The sequence below is a fragment of the Alnus glutinosa genome, chromosome 10 (assembly GCF_958979055.1).
Source record: "Alnus glutinosa chromosome 10, dhAlnGlut1.1, whole genome shotgun sequence".
NCBI lineage: Eukaryota > Viridiplantae > Streptophyta > Magnoliopsida > Fagales > Betulaceae > Alnus > Alnus glutinosa.
Genome location: NC_084895.1, coordinates 9,834,650 through 9,847,553, shown reverse-complemented (window position 1 = coordinate 9,847,553; position 12,904 = coordinate 9,834,650). Strand labels below are relative to the sequence as shown.

The 12,904-nt window shown below is 47.1% G+C and overlaps 2 protein-coding genes across 2 annotated transcripts; both read left to right on the top strand.

Moving 5' to 3' along the window:
- Window positions 1-2,442: 2,442 nt before the first annotated feature.
- LOC133879010 (uncharacterized) lies at window positions 2,443-3,213 on the top strand. Its single transcript, XM_062317562.1, has one exon. It carries the CDS (start codon window positions 2,443-2,445, stop codon window positions 3,211-3,213), a length of 771 nt encoding a protein of 256 aa, XP_062173546.1.
- Window positions 3,214-4,556: 1,343 nt separating this feature from the next.
- LOC133879009 (uncharacterized) lies at window positions 4,557-6,379 on the top strand. Its single transcript, XM_062317561.1, has 2 exons — window positions 4,557-5,290; window positions 5,431-6,379. Exons 1-2 carry the CDS (start codon window positions 4,557-4,559, stop codon window positions 6,377-6,379), a joined length of 1,683 nt encoding a protein of 560 aa, XP_062173545.1.
- Window positions 6,380-12,904: the final 6,525 nt, after the last annotated feature.

Sequence of the window (12,904 nt, the reverse complement as noted above, 5' to 3'; positions counted from 1 at the left end):
GAAGATAAAAAGATCGAAGACAAAAAAAAAAAAAAAAAAAAAAAAAAAATAGCTCCTACCATTCCTGTGGACTACTTCAACTAGGTTTTTTCTCGGGGGTGCATGGGATGTGGGTTCACTTTGTTGGGCCCAACAAAGTAGTCCTGAGTACTCCTCAGCAAACCTAGAAACAAGTTTTTCAAAGCATCATTTTAATTTTATATTTTTCCTTTTTCTTTTTCCCCTTAAATTGCATTGGAATATTGCAATTTCCTTCACTTATTTCATGCGTCGAAATTAAAACCCACTTTTATTTCATGATTTATTTGGCGGAGAAGATGGCAAGATCTCGTGCATGCTGTCTCGCTTGCAAATTCAGAGAGAGAGAGAGAGAGAGATAGAGGGGGAGGGGGGGGGGGGGGGGGGGGTTAATTAATTCATTGACTTCCTCCATCGTTATTCTTTCTTTCTTTAATTTTTTTATTGTCAGTTGAGAGTGTCACATCAATCTTATTAGATGAATGTTAGATAGAATTATTAAAATATATCTAGCATTTCTCTTTTTATTAAGTTTAACATAAATAGACCACACTAATAAAATTCCACAAGAATTGTACACAATCTTTCAACAATTTTCATGGAGTGATAATGTAATGAAGATCGTGCGCAACTTTTTTCAACAATTCATATATAGGAACTCGTAGGCACTGTTATATTTGATAGGGAGAAATGCTATATACCACATTTTTATCACACAATATTGATGTACTAGTCTTAACTAACTCTTGAATGAGAGAGAGAAAGATGAGAAAATTAAGAAAATACAGGAGATGAACTTATATAGAACAAGGAAAAAGGAGAAGTAGAAAATACATGGTATTTGCAACATTTATCTACTAAAGTATAGGACTCCCATCGGATCTATGTTACTTATACATACCACAACAAGTGCTTAAAAAGGCAAAAACACAAAAAAGAGACATCTCCACAAACCCACCAAACATAGAATTGGGGTGCCTCGTTGCCATTATAACGGCCCTCGATCTTCATCCGTGAGCGTAGTAAATGGCTTCTATGCTATAGATCACACGGAAAGTAGTTTGGCCTGCAAAGCTGCCGTTAGGCATGTTGCTTTTATTAATAGGTTCTTTCATTTGAGGAATTAACTGCTCGTTCTCCAGATAAATTGCTTTGTTACCATAACCATGCCTCTTGGGCCAGCCATAGTATTTGTTGGGAATAATTTCAACCTTCTCGGGTGCTAGGCCCAACCCGAGAATCTGGCCCATCATATACACCCGACCAAGGCCCAACAATCTACAAATTAACCCATCGGAGGCCCAGTCCTGCCGTTCGGGCCCGATCTGATTCAATTGAACCGGCCCGAGTGGACCATGATTCCATCATCCGCAGACATCCTAAGACTACCCGGGATTTAAGGATGTTACGCACGACCCCAAATAGGATCATGGGTCGTGACCTCACCAGCAGTTTAGCACACCATCCATTAAGGATCGTGCCTCTGATCTTAATTCTGTGAACCCGAGATATCCGCGTAACCGAAGCCACGTCTCCATGTAACTGCCGATTCCCGTGGATGCAGGGGGACAATAACTGCTCCTCAACCTCTATAAATACTAGAACCTCTTCATATGTTAAGGTACATGCTAATCAATCTCTTTGGCATTATTCTGCACATTTATTCTTAGAACCATACACTCACTTAAGCATCGGAGCGGGGTTGTCGGAATCCCCCGACGCAACCTTGTTTTTCAGGTGGACCAGGAGCAACCTAGACAAATATCTGATCGACACGTCACCTACCGGAAACTGTCTCAACAGTTTGGCGCCGTCTGTGGGAATGACTTGTATCATTTTTCTACTAAAAAAAATCCTGTTATGGTGAATACTAGATCAGAAGCCAACAGAGTGCCCCGGGATGACCGGAATGCCCGGGAGGAAGGAAACTCCAACGATCCCCAACTCACTCGCTTGAATGAAAGAATGGAACAGATGGCCAAGAGCATCGAGGATTTGGCCACTATGAATGCTATTCTCCAAGCCCGGGTTCCAGAACTTCATCGAACTGTCACTGACCCAGGAAACCAAGAGGAAGGCAGCCGAGTCGAAGGCTCTGGGGAGCCGAACAACCAAGAAGAAGTCCCAGGAAACCCTCCCCTTGCTCAAACCGAGGCAGCAAGGGCGGTACAAGGCATGATCGCCCGGTTGGAACAAAGATGCAATGTTCTGACCGCAGCTATTCAACGGAACGATAAAGGGAAAGCTTCCCTGGTTGAAAACCTTTTGCAGAAGACCACCTCTCCATTCACCGAGGAGGTGGCAAATATCTGCCTTCCCGAGAGGTTCAAAGTCCCAGAGATCCCATTTTATACGGGCCTTGAAGATCCCGTGGAGCACCTAGATAATTTCAGAGCTCACATGGACCTCCATTGAACACCAGAGATGGTGGCCTGCCGAGCATTCCCTCTGACCCTCTCGGGCAATGCCCATGATTGGTTCACGAGCCTCCCGCCAAACTCCATTCGTCATTTCGAGGACCTCAGTAGGATGTTCCTGACGCAGTTCATGGCCGGAAGAGTCAGAAGAAAGCCGTCCGGATCCTTGATGTCATTACACCAGGGACCCGAGGAATCTCTCAGAGATTTCTTCATGAGGTTCAACCAGGCTAGACTTGAAGCCGAAGCAGCAACCGATGATTTCATCTACGGAGCTCTCTTTCAGGGAATCCGAAAAGATGGAGCCCTAATGGCTGATATAGCCAGGAAGCCCCCTCAGAATCTAGATGGCTTTATGAGCAAAGCCGAGAAGTACATCAACCAGGAGGAGACACTTCGAGCTCTATTGGGACCTGAGCAAACTCGCCCATCCACTTCCGGGAATCCAAAAAAGAAGAACCTTTGGAAGGAAGAACGGAAGCGTGTTCCAGAAGAAGAGACTAGGCCAAAGCGGGATCAGGAGTCCCTAAGGGGTCACAACTGGACCCCCCTCAATGCACCCATTATGGATGTTCTCCTGGAGATAAAGCGAGACCCGATGTACCGAAAACCTCGGCCGGTGCTCGCAAATCCGCATTCACAATACGCCAACCAGTATTGTGCGTTTCACGATATTACCGGGCCTCGCACAGAAGCCTGCATATCCTTGAGACTTCTGATTGAACGCTTCATAGAAAACGGAAAACTTGTCATTTTCCTCGCAGATCAAAGAGTTTAGCAAGACCCGGAGCACGACAATCGCCCCCATCAGAATCGGTCCCATCAGAATCAAAACAATCCCCGGGATGATCGAGGAAGAAATCGGGAAATGGGAAGGGAATCGGAACGCAGGCCAGAACCTCGGGCCGCACGAGAAAGAAGTAGGAGCCGAGCCAGACCAGCACGGCAGGAAAACCTCCTGGAGATCCAGACAATTTTGGGGGGATTCGGAGGAGGAGGAGAGTCTAACTCGGCACGAAAGGCATATGCAAGGCAGTTACGGGATTTCGAGGTATACTCGGTGCAGAAACCTCCAGAGTCCCAAAAACGAGACGCACAAGTGATCGGGTTCTCGGATGACGACTACGCAGGGGTATCTCTCCCACATACCGACGCTCTGGTACTGAGTCTGGCCATAGCCAACCACAAAATACACCGCATCTTGGTTGACACAGGAAGCTCGGCTGACATCCTTTACAGGTCAGCCTTCAAGCAATTGAAGATTGATCGAAGTAAGGTGATCCCGGTGAGACATTCGCTTGTGGGATTCACAGGAGAACAAGTGCTCCCACTCGGGTCCATCGAGCTTCCGGTCACAGCGGGAATGTACCCGAGGCAGAGGACGGTGATGGTTCCGTTCTTAATAATCGACCGACCATCAGCCTACAACGCCATCCTCGGGAGAACAGCTCTCAATGAATTCAAGGCTGTGACCTCAACCCCTCACTTGAGCATGAAATTCCCCACCGAAGAAGGAGTCGGTGTCGAAAAAGGAGACCAGAGGATGGCTCGAGAATGTTATAATACAAGCTTGAAGAAGCTCCCGGAAGCCACGAGACTCAGAGAGAAGAAAAAGGATGAAGAGAAATAGTAATCACCGATGGGGGAGCCGGTCGAGGAATTGGAAGATTTCAAGCTCGGTGACTCGAAGAAGAAGGTCCGTGTAGGCGCGCAGCTCCCCTCTGAAATAAAGGAAGCCCTGGTGGCATTCCTCAGAAAAAACAAAGATGTGTTCGCATGGAGCCATGAGGACATGCCGGGAATACCCCCATCCGTAATAGCCCACAAGCTAATGGTTGATCCAAGCCATCGACCGGTTAAACAACGAAGAAGGACTTTCGCACCGGAACGAAACCAGGCCATAGCCGAGGAAGTACACAAACTCCTGCGGGCCGGGTTTATCCGAGAAGTAAACTACCCAGAGTGGTTGGCCAACGTGGTTTTAGTCAAGAAAGCCACCGAGAAGTGGAGAATGTGTGTTGATTTCACCGATCTCAATAGAGCATGTCCCAAGGATAGTTTCCCTTACCCCAGATCGATCTCCTTGTAGACTCTACATCCGGTCATGAACTTTTGACGTTCATGGACGCCTTCTCAGGGTACAACCAAATTCACATGGATGAAGCTGACCAAGAAAAAACGTCGTTCATTACCGACAGAGGTCTATACTGCTACAAAATGATGCCGTTCGGTCTAAAGAACGTCGGGGCTACGTACCAGAGGCTCGTCAACAAAATGTTTCGAAATCAGATCGGACGAAACGTGGAAGTCTATGTTGACGACATGCTTGTCAAGAGCACACGAGCCGCCGGCCATATAGCCGACCTGGGGGAAAGTTTTGAGACACTAAGGAGTCACAAGATGAAGCTCAACCCGGCCAAATGTGCTTTCGGTGTTTCCTCCGGAAAATTCTTGGGATTCATGGTTTCGCAAAGAGGAATCGAGGCGAATCCCGAGAAGGTAAGTGCTGTCCTCGGTATGCAATCTCCCCGGACCACCAAACAACTGCAACAGCTGACTGGGAGAATAGCAGCCCTTAACCAGTTCATCTCCTGGTCCACCGACAAATGTCTCCCATTCTTCAAGATTTTGAGAAAAGCCTTCGTGTGGAGTAGTGAGTGCGAGGAAGCCTTCAAGAAGTTAAAAGAGTATCTGACTAACCCACTGCTATTGAGCAGCCCCGAGGAAGGAGAAATCTTGTATCTCTACCTCGTAGTATCATCATCGGTAGTCAGTTCAGCTTTGGTCCGAGAAGACTCAGGCATTCAAAAACCGGTTTATTTCACCAGCAAAGCACTCCATGGAGCCAAGGAGAGGTATCCTCGGATCGAAAAATTGGCTTCGCCTTAATAATCTCGACACGAAGACTAAGGCCATATTTCTAGGCACATGCTATACGGGTGTTAACCGAGCATCCGCTGAAGAAGATATTACAAAAACCAGATCTTTCCGGCAGGTTGGTAAATTGGTCGGTAGAGCTGGGACAGTTTGACATAGAATTCCCCCCTCGTACTTCTATCAAGGGTCAAGCGTTAGCCGATTTCCTACTAGAGTTCAGCAATACGCCCGAAAGCGAAGAACTGCCCGAGAAGGAAACATGGGTAGTGTATGTAGACGGTTCCTCGGCCAACCAGAAGAGTGGAGTCGGTGTCACGTTTGCAAGCCCGGATGGAGAAACTTTTCAATATGCGATCAAACTGGATTTTGTGACCACCAATAATGAAGCCGAGTATGAAGCACTTTTGGCCGGGCTTTCAATAGCTCGGGAAATGGGAGCAAGGAACTTGGAAATCAGAAGCGACTCTCAGGTGGTAGTCAGCCATGTGCAGGGATTTGCCGAGGCACAAGGCGAAAAGATGATTCAATATCTTGATAAGGTGCGTAAATGTCAATCTAACTTTGACAGAACTGTCGTAACAAAAGTTCCTCGGGAAGAGAATGCCCGAGCTGATGCTCTTTCCAAAATGGGTTCCGGTACTGGGCCCGTCGTCAAAACATCCACACGGGGGATGGTGATACAGACCGAGCCTTCAATCCTTCCAAAACTCGACATGATGGAGATTGAAGAAAGATCAGACAAACCTGAGTGGGCCACTGACATCATTCAGTACCTTCGCAACGGTTCCCTACCCGAAGAGAAGCTGGGAGCTCGTAAGGTAAAAATGCATTCAGCCCGGTACGTGCTTATCGGAGGATCACTTTATCGAAGAGGATATATCGAGCCACTTCTCAAGTGTCTTACAAATTCCGAGGCGGAATACGTACTAAAAGAAATACACGAAGGGGTCTGCGGGAACCATTCTGGCTCTCGGATGTTGGCACACAAAGCAATGAGAGCCGGGTACTACTGGCCAACAATGAATAAGGATTCGGTCAAACTCGTCCGAAAATGCGATAAATGTTAGAGGTTTGCCCTGGTGATGAAGCAACCCCTTGAAAAATTAAGCCCTATCACTTCGCCGTGGCCATTCGCAAAATGGGGTGTCGACATAGTCGGGCCTATGCCACTGGGAAAAGGTGGGCGGAAATACCTTCTTGTCACAGTAGACTACTTCACTAAGTGGGCTGAAGCCGAGGCACTCGCCACTATCACTACCGCCAATGTAGTAAAATTTCTCTGGAATTCAGTCATATGTCGATTTGGTATCCCATACGCTTTTGTTACCGACAACGGAAAACAGTTCGACTGTGGACCATTTCGAAAATGGTGTGCCGAACTCCGTATCAGAAATTATTACTCAACCCCAATATATCCACCGGCGAATGGACAAGTGGAAGCTACGAACAAGACTCTTCTCAAAACACTAAAGAAGAAGCTCGGCAGAAAGAACGGAGCTTGGGCCGAATATGTCCTGGAGGTACTTTGGGCCTACCGTACCAGGACACGTACTCCCACCGGGGCTACTCCTTTCTCTTTAACTTACAGATCAGAGGCAATTATCCCTGCCGAAGTCGGATCACCCAGCTTCCGAGTATCACACTACAATCCGGGACTCAACGACGAAGGAATCAAGCTCAATCTGGATTTCCTACAAGAAAGAAGAGATGAAGCGCAGGTAATATGGGCTGCATACCAAGACCGAGCTGCCCGTTACTTTAACAAAAAAGTAAGCCCACGAAAGTTCCAACTCGGAGATTGGGTTTTGAGAAAAGTAAGCCCGATCACCAAAGATCCAATCGAGGGAAAGCTCGGAGCAAAATGGGAAGGCCCATAGAGAGTTATACGATGCCACGACAAAGGGGTATACCATTTAATTGATATGACCGGCAAAGAATTACCGAGAGCTTGGAACGCCGAGCATTTGAAGAAATATTTTATGTGAATTGCTTATACTATGTTTTCTGTTGTTTCAAAGTTGGCACCGACAATGCATTTTTATGGTTATTCTCAGTTCAATTCAAAGCATGGAGTCTCAGTTCAAATCAAACCAGACCAGATCAAATCAAAGCGTTGCTCCCTCGGTTCGAAATACAATCGACCCGGAGCACGCATCGGTTATATCCTCAATAATGACTCGGACAAATCACCAAATTTGTCTAAAGTCGTTAAGGAATGTCTTGGTTCAAATCAAACCAGACCAGATCAAATCAAAGCGTTGCTCCCTCGGTTCGAAATACAACCGACCCGGAGCACGCACCGGTCATATCCTCAATAATGACTCGGACAAATCACCAAATTTGTCTAAAGTCGTTAAGGAATGTCTCGGTTCAAATCAAACCAGACCAGATCAAATCAAAGCGTTGCTCCCTCGGTTCGAAATACAACCTACCCGGAGCACGCACCGGTCATATCCTCAATAATGACTCGGACAAATCACCAAATTTGTCTAAAGGAATGTCTCAGTTCAAATCAAACCAGACCAGATCAAATCAAAGCGTTGCTCCCTCGGTTCGAAATACAACCGACCCGGAGCACGCACCGGTCATATCCTCAATAGTGACTCGGACAAATCACCAAATTTGTCTAAAGTCATTAAGGAATGTCTCAGTTCAAACCAAACCAGACCAGATCAAATACAACTCGGTAGCACAAGCAAAACAAAATTTTATGCGAACACATCAAAATACCAAAGTATAAAAACTAGTTCTATTCACATATCAACTTGGTCACATGCGTTTAGTATTCAGTTCAAAATACAACCGGTTCAAAAGAAAAATATATATATATTTACAAAAGCAGGCTCTCTGTCGAGTCCCCATCATCACCAGCCCCAGGCTCGTTGGTTTCTTCCCTACCGGGAGTACATTCCGAGACAGAAGGCCCCGAAGTTAGGTCATCTCGATAAGGGTTGGGAGCATCCTCGTTCCAGTCCTCCACGTCAGGTAAAAACTCCACTCCCAGAGTCTGCAATTCATTGGTTGCTGTCTCGAGCATTCCAAGAAGGTCGGGAGTCACAGTCTCGGGATCAACCTTGAAAACTTCCGGGTGAAGAAGCATGGTCCTCAAGCTCTCGAAACCCCAATTGGATCCTCGGCCCCAACTAAGGCCTCGGAGCCAAGGAACCAGAGCGAGTTGCTTCTTAAAAAGACGGGACTTGGACTTATAGTGATGACCTTTCTTCCGAAGCTTCTTACACCAAGCCTGAATTTCTTTCTGTTTCTCAGACAGAGATTGCTTGTCGGCCACCAGCGAGTCCTTCTCCTGCTCCATCTCTGCCACCGGGTAGACAGTGCCGTTCTGGCTTCGTTAGCCTCGGTCAGATTGCTCAGTACTTGGTTAAGGGTCTTCTCACTTTCAAGTGCTTGAGCATGAGATGTATCTGCCAGCTTCCGGGCCTGAGCCAGATCCATGTCCCGAACCTTGATGGTCTGATCTCTAATCTGAATATCCTGTTTCAAGGTCTCTATCTCGGACTCCAAGTCCTCGGTTCGGGACACCTCGAATTCCAGCTCCTGAACCCAGGACTGAAGCTCGGCTACCTTAGCCTCCAGAGCAGCTCGACTTTCAGTGATACCCTAGTGGTCTCGCCACAAGGCAACCGACCTCATGACGCCCTATAAAAAAAAAAGTTAGGAAAAACGTACAAAGTATAGGAAGATAATTTTGAAGTCACAGGGCTTACCTGCAACTGGGCATGAAGAATCGCCTCCCCAAGTACTCCGGGAAACCTGGTCCCGGACATCGAAGAAGACCCTTCCGGAATCAGGCCCATTAAAGTCTCCAAGGGGCAGGCCAACAGGCCTTCCCTCAAAGAACTGATTGACGCTCCCTATTGGGAAGTTTCGGCTTCCATAAATCTCGGAGAGAGATTTCGAGTCTCCGGTTGGTCATCGCAAGTCTCGGGTCCAGAGGACTCCACAACCTCAACCCGATCTGAACCCTTTCCAGCCAGCGCGGACGAGTCTACCACACCGGTCTTCAGATGACCCTCCGATTCCATCACCACATGATCCCCGGATCCCGGTCCATCCTGGGGTTTTAAGGATGTTTCATGCTCCACCGGTAAGGGATCCTCGGATGCCAAACCAGCATTAGACTCCAAGCGAGCCTCTATCTTTTCAGCCGAAGACTGACCCGGAGTCTCGGATTCTTCAACCAGTTCCTCCCGTGTAACTGGCAAAGTGGGCAGTACAAAGCGCGGCCGACCAAAGAGAAGCTCGGCTTCAGTGGCTCGCATGAGCGCGTATTCCAAAGGATGCGATGCGAATCGGGTCCTCTTCGGTGACCCGGACGCCACTTCTTTCCCTTTGCATTTGGTCGCACCCCGAACCTCGGAAGCCTCTTGCTCCGACTCCTCGGGCTCGTCTCCGATTTCTATTACATCGGACGCATGAACGACCCTAATCGGAAGATCATCGGGCTGAACAACCAGAGTCTCCCCACCAGACGCTTCCACCGGATTTCTAACTTCAACGGGATTAATAACGGCCGATAAAGAGGCATTCGGGATAGTATTTCCGAGAGCTCTAGTCAAGTCACTCCCAAGATCGGTTGCCGGGGCAGAAAGGATTGGGGTAAGGTTATCCCAAGGTACAATCACTGTCCTCGGAATTTGGGTCGCCTTACTTACCGTTCTCGGAGGGTGGGTCACCTTACCGGTCTTCTTTGGTTTGATGACCCTCTTAGACCCGGGAGCCACCTTCGACGCCTTCGGTTGTGGAGTGCCGGCCGCTTCACCCCCGGATTTCTTCGGCTTTTGTTTTCCTTTCTGATCATACCAAACCTTCTCGGTAGGAATCTGAAACCCGAAAACCTTCCGCATATTCTCGTCGGTGACTATGTTGTCATAGTCTATCTTCATATCGTTCCCTGGAGTCTGAGAGAACAACAACATTGCGGCCACCTTTCTCTTGCCGGTCGCATTCAAGGCCGGAGCTTCCCGCAAATCAACCTGGATAGGTCTCCAGACTCTTTATATCCTTTGGTCGGGCGGTAAGGATGCTGCCAACTCCCAATCTCCCGAGACCCGAAAAAAATCCGACCTCCAACCCCGGTTGTTGGAATAACTTTGAGAAAGGTAAATGAAGATAGGGTTGTTCCTAACAGTAAACTCAACAACCCCCTCTCTCTTATATGCCGCTCGGTAGATGTTGAAGAACTCTGGAATTGTCATCCAAGCCCCCAACACTGTTCGCCACAGAATGAAAGGGGCGAGGAGGTATCTCCACGCGTTCGGTGTGAGCTGGCTCGGGGACACCCAAAGAAATAGTACTAGTTCCCGAACAATGTCCTGGAAAGGAAATCGCAGCCCGGCTAAAAGCATTTTCTCGTAAATAACGAGATTGCCCCCACGAATCTCCCCGGTAACAGGATTTTGAAAATGTAATAGAACCGTTGAGGGAATATCATAATTGTTCCGGAGGCGAAATTCATCCCCGGTACAGATCTTTGAAACTCCTCGGTGGTCGAGAGGCACAAGAGGCATTTGACGTTCGACTTGCTGAGGTACCACCTTGTCCTCGGAAAGTAATTCCTCTTCTTCAGACTTCGAGATGACACCCGCTGGGAGTTCCCTCGCGTCGGACATGGTGCGGAAAGACAAGGTTTGGATAAACTGCTAGAAGAGAGATATACGAGTTCAAGACAAGAATGAGAAATGCGGATGGGAGAGGGCATTTATACTTGAGTACGACCGGGATTAGCCGGTCATGAACAACCGGGAGACAGAGAGACGTGAACGAATCTCATCCCTTCAAACCGGCAGTCGAACCGTCACCGGTCACACATCTGACAACCACAGCGCCCCTCAAAAGGCAAACCGACGTCAAATCAAATTTAATGTGCTACTGACGCACGTCGACAAATCGAAAGGACCACGGGGTTGACCCGTTACAGTCCACTGGAAGATGAACGGTCTCGTTCGAATTCATTCTTCCAGAACCGGTAGCCGGAGAGCCCTGGTGGCACGCCTGGCAGATAAGACATGCCTTGAAAAACGAACCGGCATCCAAATCATACTTGACACGCGGCTCGCGAACTCCGAGAAAACTCGAAACTTTGAAAATTTGAATTTGAAATTTCAAAATGAAAGGGAAAAGAGCGGGAATTCCTTAAAAGATGGCGTGCGAAGGCCCTCGGGTGGACAAGATAGGGACAAAGCAAAGCAACCGACAAAATAATGCCTCCTAGATGGATCACCGACTCGAAACGGAAGTATATGCAGAGAAGGGCCATTGATCACTCTCGGCATCATACGCCCGACCCAAAATTCAAAATATATCAAGGTTAAAATCAATTAATTATTCCTAAATTCTCTCAAGTATAAAATTGCCCTAAGAGAATTGGGGGGTAACTGTTGGGAAGAATTTCAACCTTCTCGGGTGCTAGGCCCAACCTGAGAATCTGGCCCATCATATACACCCGACCAAGGCCCAACAATCCACAAATTAACCCATCGAAGGCCCAGTCCCGCCGTTCGGGCCCGATCCGATTCAACCGAACCGGCCCGGGTGGACCATGACTCCATCATCCGCAGACATCCTAAGACTACCCGGGATTTAAGGATGTTACGCACGACCCCAAATAGGATTATGGGTCGTGACCTCACCAGCAGTTTAGCACACCATCCATAAAGGATCGTGCCTCTGATCTTAATTCTGTGAACCCGAGATATCCGCGTAACCGAAGCCACGTCTCCATGTAACTGCCGATTCCCGTGGATGCAGGGGGACAATAACTGCTCCTCAACCTCTATAAATACTAGAACCTCTTCAGATGTTAAGGTACATGCTAATCAATCTCTTTGGCATTATTCTGCACATTTATTCTCAGAACCATACATTCACTTAAGCATCGGAGCGGGATTGTCGGAACCCCCCAACGCAGCCTTGTTTTTCAGGTGGACCAGGAGCAACCTAGACAAATATCTGATCGACACGTCACCTACCGGAAACTGTCTCAACAGTATTTTTCTATGATACCAAACCCTTCCTTCCCAAACTCTACAATAACCATCCGTGATGCCAAACTTGATCTCCCTAGATAAATGATAAATCAGGCAAAGCAAGTTGGGAGATTTTATTTGAAATACTTATTTTCTACCGGTAAACCCCAATGCTCAAGCAATACGATGAGCATAGCTAGTACGGTAAACTATAATTACAAATTACTCTTTGAACTCGTTTCTCGTTCATTAAATTAATATATTTCGTTAGTTTGTCATATCATACCCAATAGGAAATCAACACGTGTCCATTACAATAAAAAATATAAGTAAATGAAACTAAAAAATTATTATAACTTTTTTTAAAAATAAAAAAATAGAAACGCAACCACCCCTTCGGGGGTGGCTCACAGCCTTCCCCAGATGCCGAGGGTGGTTGCCCAACCAGCAGCCACCCCTACACTTTTTTTTAAAAAAAAAATAAAAAATAAAAAATTAATTTTTAAGTTTGATTTATTTATATTTTTAATATATTTATATTTTTTTTTTATTGTAATGGACATGTGTTAATTTTCTATTGGGTATGACGTGACAAACTAACGAAAT

Excerpts from the sequence above, each read along its gene's own strand:
- LOC133879010 (XM_062317562.1), top strand. The coding sequence starts at position 2,443 with ATGGTGGCCTGCCGAGCATTCCCTCTGACCCTCTCGGGCAATGCCCAT.
- LOC133879009 (XM_062317561.1), top strand. The coding sequence starts at position 4,557 with ATGGACGCCTTCTCAGGGTACAACCAAATTCACATGGATGAAGCTGAC. Across the intron at positions 5,291-5,430 it reads CTCCATGGAGCCAAGGAGAG|GTTGGTAAATTGGTCGGTAG; the intron begins GTATCCTCGGAT and ends TCTTTCCGGCAG.